This window comes from Mustela nigripes, chromosome 16 (assembly GCF_022355385.1).
Source record: "Mustela nigripes isolate SB6536 chromosome 16, MUSNIG.SB6536, whole genome shotgun sequence".
NCBI classification, from domain to species: domain Eukaryota; kingdom Metazoa; phylum Chordata; class Mammalia; order Carnivora; family Mustelidae; genus Mustela; species Mustela nigripes.
Genome location: NC_081572.1, coordinates 44,992,354 through 45,008,446, shown reverse-complemented (window position 1 = coordinate 45,008,446; position 16,093 = coordinate 44,992,354). Strand labels below are relative to the sequence as shown.

General features: G+C 54.9%; 1 protein-coding gene across 1 annotated transcript in view; it reads left to right on the top strand.

Annotated features, from left to right (window-relative positions):
• RTN4RL1 (reticulon 4 receptor like 1) overlaps positions 1–5,721 on the top strand; it is a 69,065-nt gene extending 63,344 nt beyond the window's left edge. Inside the window, exon 2 of the mRNA XM_059381062.1 lies at positions 3,640–5,721. Within this exon, the coding sequence (XP_059237045.1) occupies positions 3,640–4,964 (1,325 nt within the window). The 3' untranslated portion in view covers positions 4,965–5,721. The remainder of the gene's footprint in view (positions 1–3,639) is intronic.
• The last annotated feature ends 10,372 nt before the right edge of the window (positions 5,722–16,093 follow it).

Genomic DNA, 16,093 nt, shown 5'->3' with positions numbered 1-16,093 from the left:
TGACCAGACTGCCTGGGATTCAGGGCCCCTCTATCTGCTAATGAACACACGAGGGCTTGCCCAGTTCATCCCGGGGCTCCTCCCTGGGCTCCTCCCTGCCTAGCACATTGGACACTGCAAGAGGGCAAGTACTGAAAGGAGGAAAGAATGAATGAGCCTGCGGAGCCTTGGGTGAGCTCAGATGTGAGGGAGGCCAGGAGGTTTGGGAGTAGCTGAGCAGTCAGTGGGGTGCGTGTCCCTGGAGGAGAGAAGGAGGAGAGCCTGAGGAAGGAGGGATGAGGCCCAGCCTGGCTTTCTTCTGTCCTTTGAGGCAGAGCAGCAACCGCTGCTCCACCAGGAGAGGGCTGAGGAGGTAGATGGGAGGGGGTGCAACTCCCCTTCACAGGCTGCTAATTTGTGATCTTAAAGTACTCAGCAAAGACACCCGCCCCATTGTTAGTACCTTAATCAGGCATTCAGTGGGGTTGGGGCTCCCACTGGCACACGGAGGGGACATAGGAGGAGCTGCCTGGCTGGGTGACGGTCCAGGACTGAAGCACCTATTGGCTTCAGGTGGGTGAGTTTGGCTGGGAGGGCTGGCCCAGGGCTGGCCCAGGACCTTGGAGATGGGACCAGCTTCCAGGGTGGAAAAGCAAATTCAGCAGGGACCCACCCCAGTGCCCAGTGGAAGGAGGCAGGGGTAGGGCAAGGGCAGGTTCCCTGGTCTGACTGCCAGGCATGTGGGCAGCACAGAAGGATGGAGAGCGGCTCCAAGCAGTTGGCTGGGGGCCCTGCCTCCTCCTGGCCCCCTCTCATAGGAAGGACATGGAGGGCTCCTGCCCTGGGTCCTGCCTTGACCCCACACACCTGCCAAGGTGTGTTCACATGCTGGCTGCTTAGCCCATGCCTACATTTGGGGGCATTTTTTTTTTCATCCAAACTGGGGTCTCTGCTTGGTTTCCCTGTGCCCCGACATTCCCTGGGGGCACCTAGGAATCTTCTAGACACCTTCTAAGGAAGGGTTATGGCTCTCCTTGGGGCCCCCAGCTTCTCAGGGGGCACTTCAGAGAAGCCCACCTCCGGGGCCTTATGGGGACACAGCTGCAACATCAGATAGAAGGATTGTCGGCCCCCATCCAGGTCAGTGGGGGCCAGGGAAAACCCCCACCACATAGTAATGCTGGGGATCAGAGGATCGCAAGCAGGAGCACTTTGTAAACTTCATAAGCTGCACAAATGTCGAGTGGTATTAGTACTAAGCCTGCCATAGCTTACCCCTGCCCCCAGGGTCTGGTGTGGCACTGTGTGTCCCACAAGCACCAGTTAATGGCCATGGCCTGGTCCCCTTTAGCACAATGAGCCCTGTGAAGGCCCCTGAGCTGGGAGGGGGCCCTCCGGCCCCCCAGGATGGCAAGGTGGGGACCCCTTCCCTGGGGTGAGGTTCCTGGGAGACAGCAGCCTGGGCAGGGGTGAGGGGTGCCTGCCGAGAGAGGGGAAAGGGGCTGTCAGATTCTGTGGAAGCTGCAGCCAGTGTGGGGTGGGCCCTCCTCCCATCCCTGGCTTTTGGAGGCTCAAAGCATCTTGCAGGTTCCCCAAGACTCAGTTGGGGCTTGGTGTCCAGGCTCCTAGTCCCTCACACTCTTGCTTCCCTCTGCACAGCTGGGACCCTCTGCCAGACTGTGGTGGGCAATGGGGGCCTCAAGGTCAGACCCGAGTCTCCATGTGGGGCACACTGGCAAAGCAATCACCTCCTACTCATGTTACAGAGAGGGAAACTGAGGCTGAGGCCTGCAGGCCATGTAGTGGTGGTGATGACTGAAGACACTGCAGGAACCACCTAGAGCATGGCCCGGCCCGGAAAGGGTCCTTACAGCTGCACTGCCACCACCGCCACCGCCACCGAGGTCATAATTGCTCTGAAATCGCAACCGAACCCAATTATGCAAAAACGAAATTATATGCGATGATTTTTATGTTGAAAACGTTCGGTGGAAGCCGGGTGATTACAGGGGGACGGGAAGCAGCTGCCACTCTCTGGGAGCCCATAACTCCCAACAGCTGGGAACTGTCACTAATTTACGATGCTGTTTCTGCCGGGAATGAGGGGGTGGCAGTGGCGGCTGGGCCTGCCTGAGACTGGCCAGGAGGCTGGGCCAGCAGCAGGCCTGGGAGCCTGGCCTAGTGGCCCGGGTGAGGCTGGGAGCAGGCCGGTCGGAGAGCGGCCAGGAGTGTGAGTTCTTTCTACATGCAGAGCTGACAGCAGGAATCAGCTGAGCTGCCCCAGGGCCTGGCCTTCTCCCTAGAGGCCCGGCTGGCCAAGCTGGAAGGGACGGGCAAGAGGCCAAACCTGGGCAGGGACGGACGAGATGGCCGCCTGGCCCTGCAGGGTGGGGGTTACCGGCCTGGAGCCTGTCCTTGCTCGCGGCGCGCCTGCCGGGCAGCCTGGGGCAGCTGCGACCCTGGAAAAAGGCAGGTAATGATGATCGTCTATAATGAGGCCTCTCGGATAATGAGCACGGGGCTATTATCCGACCACAGGCTGGACACATCCGAAAATAAATTATTTTAAGGATCCATTAACGAATGCCTAATTAATGCCCAATTAGAGGGAAGCTACAGAGGAAATGCTCCAGACGGTGGAGAGGCAAAGCCTTGTTTGCAACCACCAGCCGGGAGGACACAGCCTGGGAGTGAGATGCGGAGAGGGGAGGGGCCAGAAGATGGACCAGATAGGGCGGGCCCCAAAACCAGGCAGCCCTGGTGTCTCCCCCCAGCCTTCACACGTGTCCCCTTAGCACATCCTCCCAGTGCCGCAAGGAACACCAGTACTATTTAGAAATGAGGAAACTGAGTCACAGAGCGCTGTCATGTATTTGAGGACACAGAAGGCACCCTAAATAAGACAGCTTTTGAGATGAACTTTGGTGTCTTGCATGCATGCTTTGTTATTAAGAAGACGCTAAAAGACTTAGGGCGCCTGGGTGGCTCAGTCGTTAGGCATCTGCCTTGTTCAGTCTTTGGGCATGTGCCTTCGGCTCAGGTCATGATCCCGGAGTCCTGGGATCGAGCCCCTGCCTCGGGCTCCCTGCTTCTCCCTCTTCCACTCCCGTGCTCGTGTTCCCTCTCTCACTGTCTTTCTCTGTCAAATAAATAAAATATTGGAAAAAAAAAAAAAGTTAAAGGACTCTTCAGGCCTCCATATATTTACTTTGTTAGACCAGGAGTCTGAATCAGTACCTGTTCATGTGCTGTTATACAGTAAATGGCAGAGCTGGGAGAGGAACCCCCACCCCAGCACGCCCGTGGGAGTCTGGGGGCGGGGCAGGGCTTGGGGCGGGACTTTAAGGTACGTTCCGGTGCGTGTCCCTGAGCTCCCTAGCTGCGGGGCCTGCGGTTGGCCCCCTCCGCGGGGGTGGAGCGCCAGAGTGTCATCTGTCCCCGCGTGAGGGCCCCGCTTGGGCCTGACCCCCGCCTTCCTCCCAGCAGGAACCTCCCACAGAGGGCTGCCACCCCAGACCGCTGAGTTGGGCACAGCCCAGGACAGAGCCCTGCCAAGGGGTGGGGGAATGGTGCGCCCTTCCGTCCCCCGCCTCCCCGAGACACCCCTGACCTGGCTGTGCTCTCTCTCCCCTCTCCATTCCCCCCCCACCCCCCCGCCAGGGTGCTGTGTGGAACTATTGCTGCTGCTGCTGGCTGGGGAGCTGCCCCTGGGCGGCGGCTGCCCGCGTGACTGCGTGTGCTACCCGGCACCCATGACGGTCAGCTGCCAGGCGCACAACTTCGCCGCCATCCCCGAGGGCATCCCGGAGGACAGCGAACGCATCTTCCTGCAGAACAACCGCATCACCGTCCTCCAGCAGGGCCACTTCAGCCCGGCTATGGTCACCCTGTGGATCTACTCCAACAACATCACCTTCATTGATCCCAACACCTTCGAGGGCTTCGTGCACCTGGAGGAGCTGGACCTTGGCGACAACCGGCAGCTGCGGACGCTGGCGCCGGAGACCTTCCAGGGCCTGGTGAAGCTGCACGCCCTCTACCTCTACAAGTGCGGGCTCAGCGCCCTACCCGCAGGCATCTTCAGCGGGCTGCACAGCCTGCAGTACCTCTACCTGCAGGACAATCACATCGAGTACCTCCAGGACGACATCTTCGTGGACCTGGTCAACCTCAGCCACCTGTTCCTCCATGGCAACAAGCTGTGGAGCCTGGGCCAGGACACATTCCGGGGACTGGTGAACTTGGACCGGCTGCTGCTGCACGAGAACCAGCTGCAGTGGGTCCACCACAAGGCTTTCCACGACCTCCACCGGCTGACCACCCTCTTTCTCTTCAACAACAGCCTGTCGGAGCTGCAGGGCGACTGCCTGGCGCCCTTGGGAGCCCTGGAGTTCCTCCGCCTCAACGGGAATGCCTGGGACTGCGGCTGCCGGGCGCACTCGCTGTGGGAATGGCTGCGGAGGTTCCGCGGCTCCAGCTCTGCGGTCCCCTGCGCCTCCCCCGAGGCGCGCCAAGGCCAGGACCTGAAGCTGCTGAGGGCCGAGGACTTCCGGAACTGCACGGGGCCAGCCTCGCCGCACCAGATCAAGTCGCACACGCTCACCACCACCGACAGGGCCGCTCGCAAGGAGCACTACCCGCCCCGCGGCCCGGCCAGGGACAGGGGCCACCCGCATGGCCACCTGCCGGGCTCCCGCCCAGGCTACAGGAAGCCCGGCAAGAACTGCACCAGCCACAGGAATCGCAACCAGGTATCCAAGGCGGGCGCTGGGAAGCAGGCCCACGAGCTGCAGGACTACGCCCCTGACTACCAGCACAAGTTCAGCTTTGACATCATGCCCACCGCCCGGCCCAAGAGGAAGGGCAAGTGTGCCCGCAGGACCCCCATCCGTGCCCCCAGCGGGGTGCAGCAGGCCTCTTCGGGCAGTTCCCTGGGAGCCTCCCTGCTGGCCTGGATACTGGGGCTGGTGGTCACTCTTCGCTGAGGACCTGGGCCGCCAGCACCCAGCACTGCCACAGGTCCACCAAGGAACAGAATCTCTTTTCTTTTTTTGAACAAGCGGAGGGTCTGCTGGGTTTCAGGCAAAGGCTGGTAAAGGCTTCAGCTGCTGTCTGGGCCCTGCCTCGTGGATTATAAAACCCAAAGTGTACAGCCCCAAAGTGGGAAGGGCATCACATCCAGCTGTCCCAGCCAGGCCCTGGCAAGCGCCCGCAGACAGCATCCATCCAGCAAGGCAGTTAAAGCACGCAAAATGAATCCTTCATTAGCAACAATGGGACAGTGCCCCCTGCCCCCCCAGGAGCTAGGCTCTGTGGAATCCCAGTCACTGGAGAGGTCTGAAGGGCCCTGCCAATCCTGGAGGAAGCGAGACTCAGAGGAGAACAGACGAGGCTCACCCAAGCGGCTGGGTGGTCCAGCCATCTGGGAGCACAGGAGCAGGTGGTATTTTGGCCCTTGCCTGAGGCCACAGAGTCAACCTGCCCTCACTCCAGCCCTTAGTCTCTCACCCCGGGGGGAACGCCTCTCATTCCTGATGTCTCAGGCAACCCTGGCAGACCCAGGCCCAGCTGCTGGGCTCCAAGAACCAATTACCAAAGGAAAGATCATCAGAGGCTGAAATTCAGAACTGCATCAAATGCAGTGAGGCTCTCACAGGAGGTGCAGTTATAACTTGACTTGTAACTAAACTTGACTTATAACTTGACTTATAACTAAGTCAACTTATATATATATACATGTATATATATATATATATATATATACACACACTGTCCACACACATGCACAGGGCCCCTCCCCACCCCCTACCAAATTGTATGTCTTCTCATGTTTATAAACTATACAGAAAACTATATCTGTTGAACTAAGGGTTGTATTGGTGATTTCTAGCAAGAGAAGAGTTGTAGGGTTTTTGTCTAGAATCCCAACCTGGCAATGACAGTCCCCGTCATAACCTGGTCTTGCCAGGATCTAGGGCAAAGTGTCAGTGGGAAGGGCCAGGGAGAAGAAGGGGAGGCAGCAAAAATCACTTCAGGGGACCAATCTTCTTCGATGTTTAGAGCATCGCCTTGTTTTTATATGCAACACAAGTCCGGCTGCCACCCCAGAGCACCCCATCACCCCCACTGTACCAGGGGTCGTTGTCAGAGGCGAGAAGTGAGAAGCAGCTCATGGGACATCAGGGAGCCAGGCCCTAGGGGAGAGCTTGATGGAGAAGGGAACCAGGAGGGGCTCTGGGTCTTTTTTTTTTTGCGACGGGCAGGCAGCAACCACAGTGTTAGCCCAAGAGGCTGGGCAGTGTCATCGTCCGTTGGCCTAGCATTTTTGCCAGTAATGGTCTGGACAGGCTGGGGAAACTCCGGGCATGAGCCCAGGACTCCAGCACAGCTCAGCTGCTGAATTTTTCCTTGAGGCTCTTTGATGGCCAGCCCAGCAAGAGTCCTGTGCTCGGTGGCAGGAGGGAAAGCATCAGGTGGCCTTAGCAGAAGGGGAACAAAGAGGGCATTTCAAGAACCATCTCAGGCATTTCTGCGTTACGGAGGCCCCCTCCCTCCTGACCCTTCTGAAGATGCCCAGGGACCTGCGGCGGTGGCGGAGGGGGCCAGACTCAGGGGTCAAGAGTGGGGATGTGTGCAGGGCATGGAACAGGCAAGCCCAGTCAGGGGACAGCGGCTCCAGTCAAGGTTGGCCATGCTGCCGGCCAGGGCCCCGCTGGGTACCATCTCCTCTGAGCTCTGCCCAAACCTGAATTCCCCACCAGAGAGGATGTGTGTGAGGAGCAAGAAACACCGAATCCAATGAAAAGAGAAAAACAATAATAAAAAAATTTCTCTTGGACAAGAACCCTGTTTCTCATTTCCTAACCCTACATTCCTGAAGTGGTGGCAGATCGCAGGCTTTTGTGGGGTGGGCGAGCCTGGCCGGGCACAGCGTGTTTGCTGGCGGGAGGAGCCATATGGGGCAGGGGCACGCTGACTCACTGGGATGCCTGTGTGCACACGCATGCGAACACACGCACACACACACACACACGTTCTCCGTTCTAGGGTTCTTCCCTCACCCTCACGGAACATGACTCACTTCCCACACCCTGGCTGTGGATCGGCCCAGTCTCTGCGGCTCTTTCTGGACCAGGCTGGTCCAGGGTCCTTCCTGGCTGGTTCCCAAAAGCCGCACCCGCGGCAGCTGAGCTGTGGATTCTTCAGGGCCTCAGGAGTGGCCGGAAGGGAGCTGCCAGTTCCTGGGGCCCAGAGGGCTTCCCAGGAGGCCAGGGATCCACTGAGACAGCAGCAGAGAGGGTCTGGGGGCTGCACCTGCCCCTCTCGCTTCAGAGAAATGAGGCAGTTCTCTCCTCAGTAGAGAGGGGAGAGCTGGGTTTTCAGGTGGGACTGAACAATCTTCCTCTGTACAAGGCTTGAAACCTGCACTAACAGGAGCGCGGGGATGGCAGAGCAAAACACATGCTCTCCCGCTGCCCGCCTGCTCTTCCCCAGGCCGGTGCCGGGGCCTGGCTGTCCCTCGGAACCCGAGGATGTTGTCCTGTTGTTGATTTCCAGCGTCAGACAGCAAAGCCCTCAGTGGGAAAATCAAGAGTCCAAACACTTTATTAAATTTTTTTAAACAGACTTAGTAAGTCCTGCAATATGAAAGTGAAATGTCAGTACGAGAAATGCTAATGTTTTATAAATGACTGCCTCTGTCAAGTGCAGCTCGGTCTCTGGCTGCCGACTGTTATTAGAGGCAAGGCAGAGGGGCCCAGGACGGCGGGTGTATTTTTAGCAGCTTTCTCCTCTAAGAGGTACCGGGAATGAAAGCGGCTCTATCGTGAATGACATCACTTGTCACTCAGCAGCTCACAGGCCACACAGGAACGATGGCACCATTGCCCAAAGCACCAGAGCAAGTTGACAAGCCAGGGGCTAGACCTCTCTGGTCACCAGACGCAGCATTCCTCCTGGGTGGGTTAGGGCCTGGAGATGTGGCTTCTTGCCCCTGGGAATCCTGTCCTCCTCCTCTGTTCCTAACAGGGTCACCCCTCTGCCATCTTCACTCAGCTCTTTCCCTTCAACAAGTGCTGATCAAAGGCCTACATGTGCCCGCCGTTGGCGCAGGCTCTTGGGACATAAAAGTGGGAAGATGTGACTCTCCTATGAGGAGTGCAAGGCTAGATGTGGAAACAGGTATGTGATTGGTGCCTCTGGTAGTGGCCCTTCCCCCACCATGAGAAAGTCAACTGAGGTGAGGACAGTCCAGGAGGACTTCCAGGTGAGGGTGACACCTGATGGCTCTAACAAGGATGAGGAGGTGGCCAAAGAAGAGTGCAGGGAGTATTCGAGGCAGAAGGCTGGAGGGTTAACAGCAGCATCGTGCTGGTTTGGGATATCAGCAGAGAGCTAGGAGTTGAGGACTGGGAACCCTGTGAGGGGTGGTGGGCGTGGGAGGCGAGCCTGGCAAGGGGAAGGTTGGGGGAATCCTACTCAGGGACTTGGCCTTGACTCTGCAGTGGCGGTATGGCTCCCCTCTGCGGTCTTCTTCCCTACCCCACACCCCCAGCGTCTTTCCGAGCACGTGTCCCCACTCGTGGCGTGCTTGCCAATGTTCCTCAACAGTGGGTTTCATCATCCTAACTTGCCTCTTCTGCTCAGCCAGATCCTTCCCTCGTGCCAGCATGCTGGAGCGCTCCCTGGAAATCTGCCTGGGCCACAGTCCCATTCCCAGACACCTGCTGCTTCCAGGCCCGGAAAGTATCCCAGAGCCGTTTTACCCCCCGTGCTCCCTCCTTTCCCCTCCACGCGGGGCTCAGACCTCAGCCCCTCCCTTGCCTCCAGGCTTGCCACCTCTACCTGTGCCCCCTTTGGCTGACCCCTGGCAACCCCCAGAACCCTCCAGACATCATCTCCCCCTTATTTTCTCCTGCTAGGGGCTGTTCATTACCAGGGAGCCAAGAATCCCATTTAGCAAATGTTTACTTGTCACCTAACTAATCACCCAGCACTCTGCCACTGTGATGAACGCGATTCTAGAAGGCCTATTGGCAAGTTTGAGAGAGCCAGGGAGTGGGGGGGGGGGGGGCAGGAAAGCTTCTTGGAGGACAAGAGGCAGGGCCCAGGGGTCAGAGAGAGCAAGTTTGCTGGGAGGGCTCCCTGGGCCCGGCAGCAAATCTCTCCAAGGCTCACCAACTGCCCAGGCTGTCCCCACATGTCGCTGGCCAGAACTCACCTCCAGGACCCGGCTCCTCAGGGCCCTACTCCAGCTCGACCTGGAGGATGCCAGCCTTTCCCTTTGCACACTGTTTGATTGACTGAAGTCCGTGTACATTTCGACTGGATCCGGGTCAAGCCATGCTGCTGAGCCCGCTGACCCAGCCGTGGTGACATTCTGGCTCGTCTCCTCCCAGTTTGGCTCTCCGGACTCACTTTCCTCCAGTGGGAGTTTCACACATCAGCCGTTGTTCCACCCTGTGTCACTGATCCCCCACTATCAGCTTGTAATGGGCCAATTTTCTTATACCTTCTGTCTACTTGGAAACTATCTTAAGAACCCTTTGATTGCGCATTAAAATATCTTTTACAGCTCCAGGCTCCATATCTCTTTCTGCTCCCCTAATTGTCCCTTTCAACTCACTGTGCTTTCAGGACCAATATCGCGGTCTCCCCTTTGCAGGCTGTTAATAAATACAAGCTCTAAAAAAATACACATAAACATCTATTGTTGGCTAAGTAACTCACCACACAATCAAAAAGGGAGGCTCAGCGCCAGGCGTACCCACCTGTACCTTCCTCCTCGATGTCCTCGCCTGTCTCGTTCAAGGGGGCTGCTGGAATCAGGAAGGTTTATGGCCATAAGATGTCCCCTGGGTGAGGGGACCAGGGAAGCCCCAGGGGAAAGCAAAGGGAGTAGCTAGGGGTGCTGTGTGGACAGGCCTCCCTCCCAGAGTAACGAGGGAGAGAGGAGGACAAAGGAGCCCCCTGTGTGGGTCACAGTGGCTAATTCAAGTGACATTTCGGCGGACTGGTCCACAAGGCCCTTTACCTCCAAAAGAAGTGGGTCGGCCTCCTCCGAGATCCGGCTCCAGCCTGCACTGATGTGGCCTAGCCCCCCACCTCTCTCCTTTCAGCTCTCGTTTCTCATTAGAGCCGGGAGTTTCTAAGCACCGGCGGGGTGGGGAAGGCTGGGCCTTTTGTGTCATGGATTTCTGTGTGTGCACACTGATGGCACGCCTGAACGGCAGAATTTGACACGACCGCTGCAACACCTGCTTGGGTCACCGTGCTTTCCAAATTGGCTGAGGCTCCATGCAGACCCAGGCATCTCAGGGGGGCCCTGCCAGCCACGGCTTCTGCCGCTCCCTCTCGGGGCCTCGGGAAAGAGAGAGGAAGTGAGAGATGCATGAAACTCTTCCATCTCTGTAAGTACAATTTCCCCAGGGGGCAGGCTCTAAGGAAGGAGGAGAGGCAAGTGCTCAGGGCCTAAACAGGTGGGAGACCTCCCAGGCAACCGGCCCCTTATCACGAGCCCTCCCCTGCCAGGTTCGGAGACAGTCACGGGCAGGACCGTGATGCCCTCTGCACAGCAGCTGACTAGAATCAAGATGTGGATCCTCCAGGTGACCTCTTACCGCTCCAGCCAGAGAGAGAGAGATGCAAGGGATCCTCTCCAAGTAAGACTTCTTTGGTGAGGCGGGGCCAGCAGGACAAACCCAATGAGGGACTCCTGGCCAGCACTGGGGTCTCGGACGGACCGGGCAGGGGAAGGTCAAGTCCCAGTGAGACCCCAAAGGGAGTGCACGTACAGTGTCTCCAGGAGACAGGAAGCACAACCCTATGGGGCTGTCAGGCACCAAAGAGAGCAGGGAGAGATGCAAACAGACAGACAGACAGGAGGGTGCAATAGAGAAAGAAACATTTTGCACCTGCAGGCACATGCACACTGCTCAGCCAGCACCTCCTGTCACTGTCCCTCCTGTGACTGAGCGTGGGACATGCGTGCTGTCCACAGATCTGACCACCAAGCACGTGAGTGGCCCAGCCAGGCCCTGGAAAGCCATGGAACAAGAGGGCCCATCTGCAATGGGCTTATCTGCCGGCTGATAGCAACCCCTTTTGATTACAAGGGGGCTGGTTAGAAGAGGGGCAGAGGGCCCATTCTCCCCACACATGGTGACCATCCATCAGGGACACAGGCAGGGGCGTGACGAGCGACCCATTGTCGTCTGAGCACTGAGCCTCTGTGTTTCCCACTGAGCCTTGACCCTAAAGGGGCTCGTCCAGCTCCTGGCACCGTGGCGGTTCTGAAGAGGCCACTAGCCCTTAATCTACAGATTCTGGGCCTGTCCTGCGCACGCCTCAGCTCAGAGCTGCAGGCCAGCCGGGCTGCATTGACATTCTGCCCCCACGCTCAGGGTCACAGGGGTCTCCAAGGTGTTTTTATTCTTCATCCTGGCGTCTGAGCCTCCGAGGCTCCGGGTCCCTGACCTCTCGTCTCGCCTGCCACCTGGAGAGTCTCTCACTTTTTATCTGTGGCATTTAAAGTGCCACTGAGCGTCTGGCACTTGGTGAGACTCAGATACAGGCATTTCTGAATTTCCACACCAGCCCTCTTTCCAGAAGCCACTGCAAGCTCGCCTCCTCACCTGTGTCTCTGCCAGCTGTGACCTGAGTTTGTGGGAAAGGGGCTTACAGTCCCACCCCGGGTGGGCCCCACTGTGCTCTCTGTGAACCGCATGCCTCCCAGTGGCCCTGATCCCAGATCAGTCCGGCTGTGCTTCCTGCCCCTGCCCCAGCACCCCACAGAACGGCCCTCTTGCCTCACAGGCGAGGCACGCCAGGCACCGGACTCCTAGATTAGCTCCTTTCTCCTCTCCTGCCAGCCCCACGCTGGGCCTAGCCCCAGCAGCGGCCTTCCCGGGGCCCCCACTGGCCTATTCCCCCAGACCTTCTTGCTCACACGCTTCATCCATTGATCGCACACGCCTTTCACAGCGGACTCAGCCCTGACGGGTTACAGCCCTGACTTGCTGAGGCTGCCTTCTCGTCCACTCCCTGTCCTAAGTCCAGGGAATAGGGTGGTATTTCTGATTCTTTTTAAGTCCCCTGGGAGACACAGCCCATAACTAACTGGGAAATGTCACCTCTGAGGAGATTGAACTGGAATGCCCATGTTAACAGATGCAGGAATGGGCCTAATTCCTGCTAATTTAAACCTGGCTTCTAAGTCCCAGGCAGTGGCTCAGCCCGTGCTGCCTTCTCTAGAGTGGAAGACCCCATCCCCCATGACCCCTGGCGAAGAGTGGGATCAACCCTGAGGGGCCCATCACTTCCTTCCCACCCCCAGGAACTTCAAGCTCAGAGTAACTGATTTACAAAAGCCCTGGAGAAGAAGTCAGAACTTTTTCCTAGCAGTTCTCAGCTCTCCTGACTCCTTAAACTTTCCCAAACTAGGTCCCTGGGGTCACCAACCTGGTGAGTGAAGGAGCTGGCAGAACCCCTGCTCTCTGCCTTCCTTTCCACCAAGAACAGGGGTGTAGTGGCAGGAAATTCCCAAGATGGCCGGCGTGGTTTCAACAGTTTCCTTCCTTCCCCCCCTCTTTCTCCCTTTCTCCCTTCCGTCCTTCTTTCCTTCCTTCCTTCCTTCTTTTCTTTCTCTCTCTCTCTTTCTCTCACTTTCTTTCTTTCTCTCTCTCTTTCTTTCTTTTTATTTTTAAGTAATCTCTACACCCAACGTCAGGCTTGAACTCACAACCCCAAGATCAAGATTCACATGCTCCACAGAGTGAGCCAGTCAGGTGCCCTCAACGGTTGGTTGACAGCTGTGCCTGGGTCTCTGTTTCTGAGAAGACCCCACATAAAGTACAGTGGACTCTAATAGTGAAGGCAGAGAAGGAAGACCCTGACCCCCAGTCCTTCCTCCTGCAGGGGCTATGAAGAGATTTCTTCCCACCATGGGAAAGGAAAACAGAGGGTCTAGAGCTACTGGAACTTGACAGTCTTCCCACCTGGGGGTACCTATGTATAAACACAAAGCAGCTACTTCCTGGCTGTTCCCCTCAAGTGACTGCCTTTTTGACAACTCTTTGTGCTTTATGCATCTTTGATCATTGATTTTCAGCCTTGATTCATAGTTTTGTGTGAACCTTGAGTCTGTTCTGGGAATTTGTATATTCGTTTCATTGTTTTCGTTCATTTAGAAAATTAACTTAAAATCATCAAAATAATGGGGCACCTGGGTGGCTCAGTGGGATAAGCCGCTGCCTTCAGCTCAGGTCATGATCCTGGGGTCCTGGGATTGAGTCCCGCATCGGGCTCTCTACTCAGCAGGGAGCCTGCTTCCTCCTCTCTCTCTCTGCCTTCCTCTCTGCTTACTTGTGATCTCTCTCTGTCAAATAAATAAAATATTTAAAAAAAAAAAAAAAAAATCATCAAAATAATTTTCAGTCAAATATGTCTGCTTTGCTTGTTTGGAATATTTTCATGAATTTTTAAATTTTGTATCCAATTTTAAATTGGCTAATAGCAAATTGGCTTAAAAAGTGAACCGGCAACCACTAGGTTCATATGTTAATTTATCATAGGTAATGTAGTAACTTTTTACAATTTATCTTAGTAAAACTCTTCCATTTTTTTTAAAGTGGGCTCCACACCCAGTGTGGGATTTGAACTCATGCCCCTGAGATCAGAGTGGCATGCTCTATCCACTGAGCCAGGCAAGCACTCCAACTCTGTTCCATTTATATTTATTTATTTATTAAGATTTTGTTTATTTATTTGACAGAAATCACAAGTAGGCAGAGAGGCAGACAGAGGGAGAGGGGGAAGCAGAGAGCCCGATGCAGGTCTTGATCCTAGGACCCTGAGACTATGACCCAAGCAGAAGACAGACGTTCAACCACCTGAGTCACCCAGGTGCCCCTCTTTTCCATTTTTAAAAAACTTACTTTTTATTTGGAAATAATTCTATGTTCATAAGAAACAAACAAACAAACAAACAAAAAGTACAGGGAGGGTCCGTATATCTTCACCCAGCTTTCCTCAATGGTATCTTCTTGTATAACATCATGTTGTTTTGCCTTTTCCAATTAAATTTACTTTTGGCTAATCTATTTAGGTAGAGTTTTCTTTCTTAAAGGCTTTATTTATTTATTTATTTGAGAGAGAACATGAGAGGAGAGAAGGTCAGAGGGAGAAGCAGACTCCCCATAGAGCTGGGAGCCGGATGCAGGACTTGATCCTAAGACTCCTGGATCATGACCTGAGAGGAAAGCAGTTGCTCAACCAACTGAGCCACCCAGGTGCCCTAGGTAGAGTTTTCTTTTATTTAAACAACATTGATGAGGATAAAATAAAGCTTCTGACAGAGACCAAGATAAGATATATCACATTTTTGCTTGGATATTTCTGAGTGAAATATTACAACTTTAACTGTAAATGTATCACTGGACTGAGAAATGATAGATGAGAATTGTTTGCCCAGATTTAGGGTCCTTAACCAGAGTCCATGCGGGGGTTGGGGGAATGAGGGAAGAGTGTGTCCAGAAACCTTTTGGAATTTGATGCAAGTCCTTCTGGGTATGTGTGGGTTTCTAGAGAGAGCGTTCCGTCAGACCCTGGGAAGGATTCCAGTCTTGGGGTGCAGACATAGCCAGAGCAAACCTTCAGGTAACCCTCCGCGTCGCGGCAGCTCTCCACCCTCTCCCACAGGTGGCGCTCTGTCATTGGGATGACGTCACTGGCTGCTAGGGCAACCTGGGCGGAAAAAGCCACAAAGGCTGGGGTGGAAATAGACTTTTTTTTTTTTTTTTTTTAAGATTTTATTTATTTATTTGACAGAGAGAGATCCCAAGTAGGCAGAGAGGCAGGCAGAGAGAGAGAGGAGGAAGCAGGCTCCCCGCTGAGCAAAGAGCCCGATGCGGGACTCGATCCCAGGACCCTGAGATCATGACCTGAGCAGAAGGCAGCGACTTAACCCACTGAGCCACCCAGGCGCCCGGAAATAGACTTTCTTGACCAGTTTGTCCTTTTCAAATCCATTTGGCTTTGACCGAACTGTCTACTTCTCCACTTTCTCACACAAGGGGAAAGGGAGTGAAACAAGGGCTGAGAAGAAGACGGCAGCAGCGTTTTTAAAGCCGGGCTCTGCCTTCCTCGCTGTTCCAGAAAGGGGCGGCCCTGGTCCAAAGCAAAGCGCCTGCGAGTGGCAGTTTGCGAACGCCAGTTCGAAGACCAGGGGAGGCAGTGATTGCAAGTCTACAGATTTGCAATGAAATATTAATGTAGCGAGCTTTTCATTAAGCCAAATTTATTCAATCTAAAGATAATCCTTTATTTTGGAGCTGCGTCCCTGTTTTTGGTTGGGAGAGGGTGGGGGTGGCCTGAAAAGATCTTTTCCCAACTAATGGTATTGGGGTAGTCTGTCGCTTCTCAAAGTCTCCAGGTGGCCAAATAAACATTGGCCACGCCAAGTAGGCCCTCCAGATTCTTTCTGCACTTTCACTGCTACCGGAATGGCGGTCCTGGAGGATTGGGGCAGTGCCCCCTCCCAGCCCCAGCCTCACTCCACTCCAACCCCAGGGCCTGCTTACCTGTGCAAGAGCCCCTTTGAACAGCCCCCCTCTTCTCTTTATTACCTGCTTCTCCATTATTTGCAGACAATTATCTGCCATAATTAACCAATTACCCTTAAAGACAGTTATACTTTTCCATCAGCAAACACTGATGTTCTTTTCTTGGGTCTTTTAATGAAGGCAATATTAAGGAGACACTTATTTACATAAAGCAGAGTGGTCCCTTTTGAGGAGGGTTTGAGATCAACCTTAAAGTTTTAAAATCTTGGGGCGCCTGGGAGTTTCAGTTGGCTGAGTGTCTGACTTCTGCTCCGATCCTGATCTTGGATCTGGGATTGAGTCGCATGTGGGGTTCTCGCTGAGCTGGGAGTCTGCTTGTCTCCCTGCCCCTTCCCTTGCTCTTGCTCTCTCTCTTTCAAATAAAATAAATACAATCTTTAAAAAAAAATAAAAATAAAATTTTAAAATCTTAACTGGTGGCTGGGAGCTGGGGCTGATGGTCAGGAAAGGAGTTGGGAGGGCTTTTTCCCTCTTGAAACAAGAGGTCCTACTTT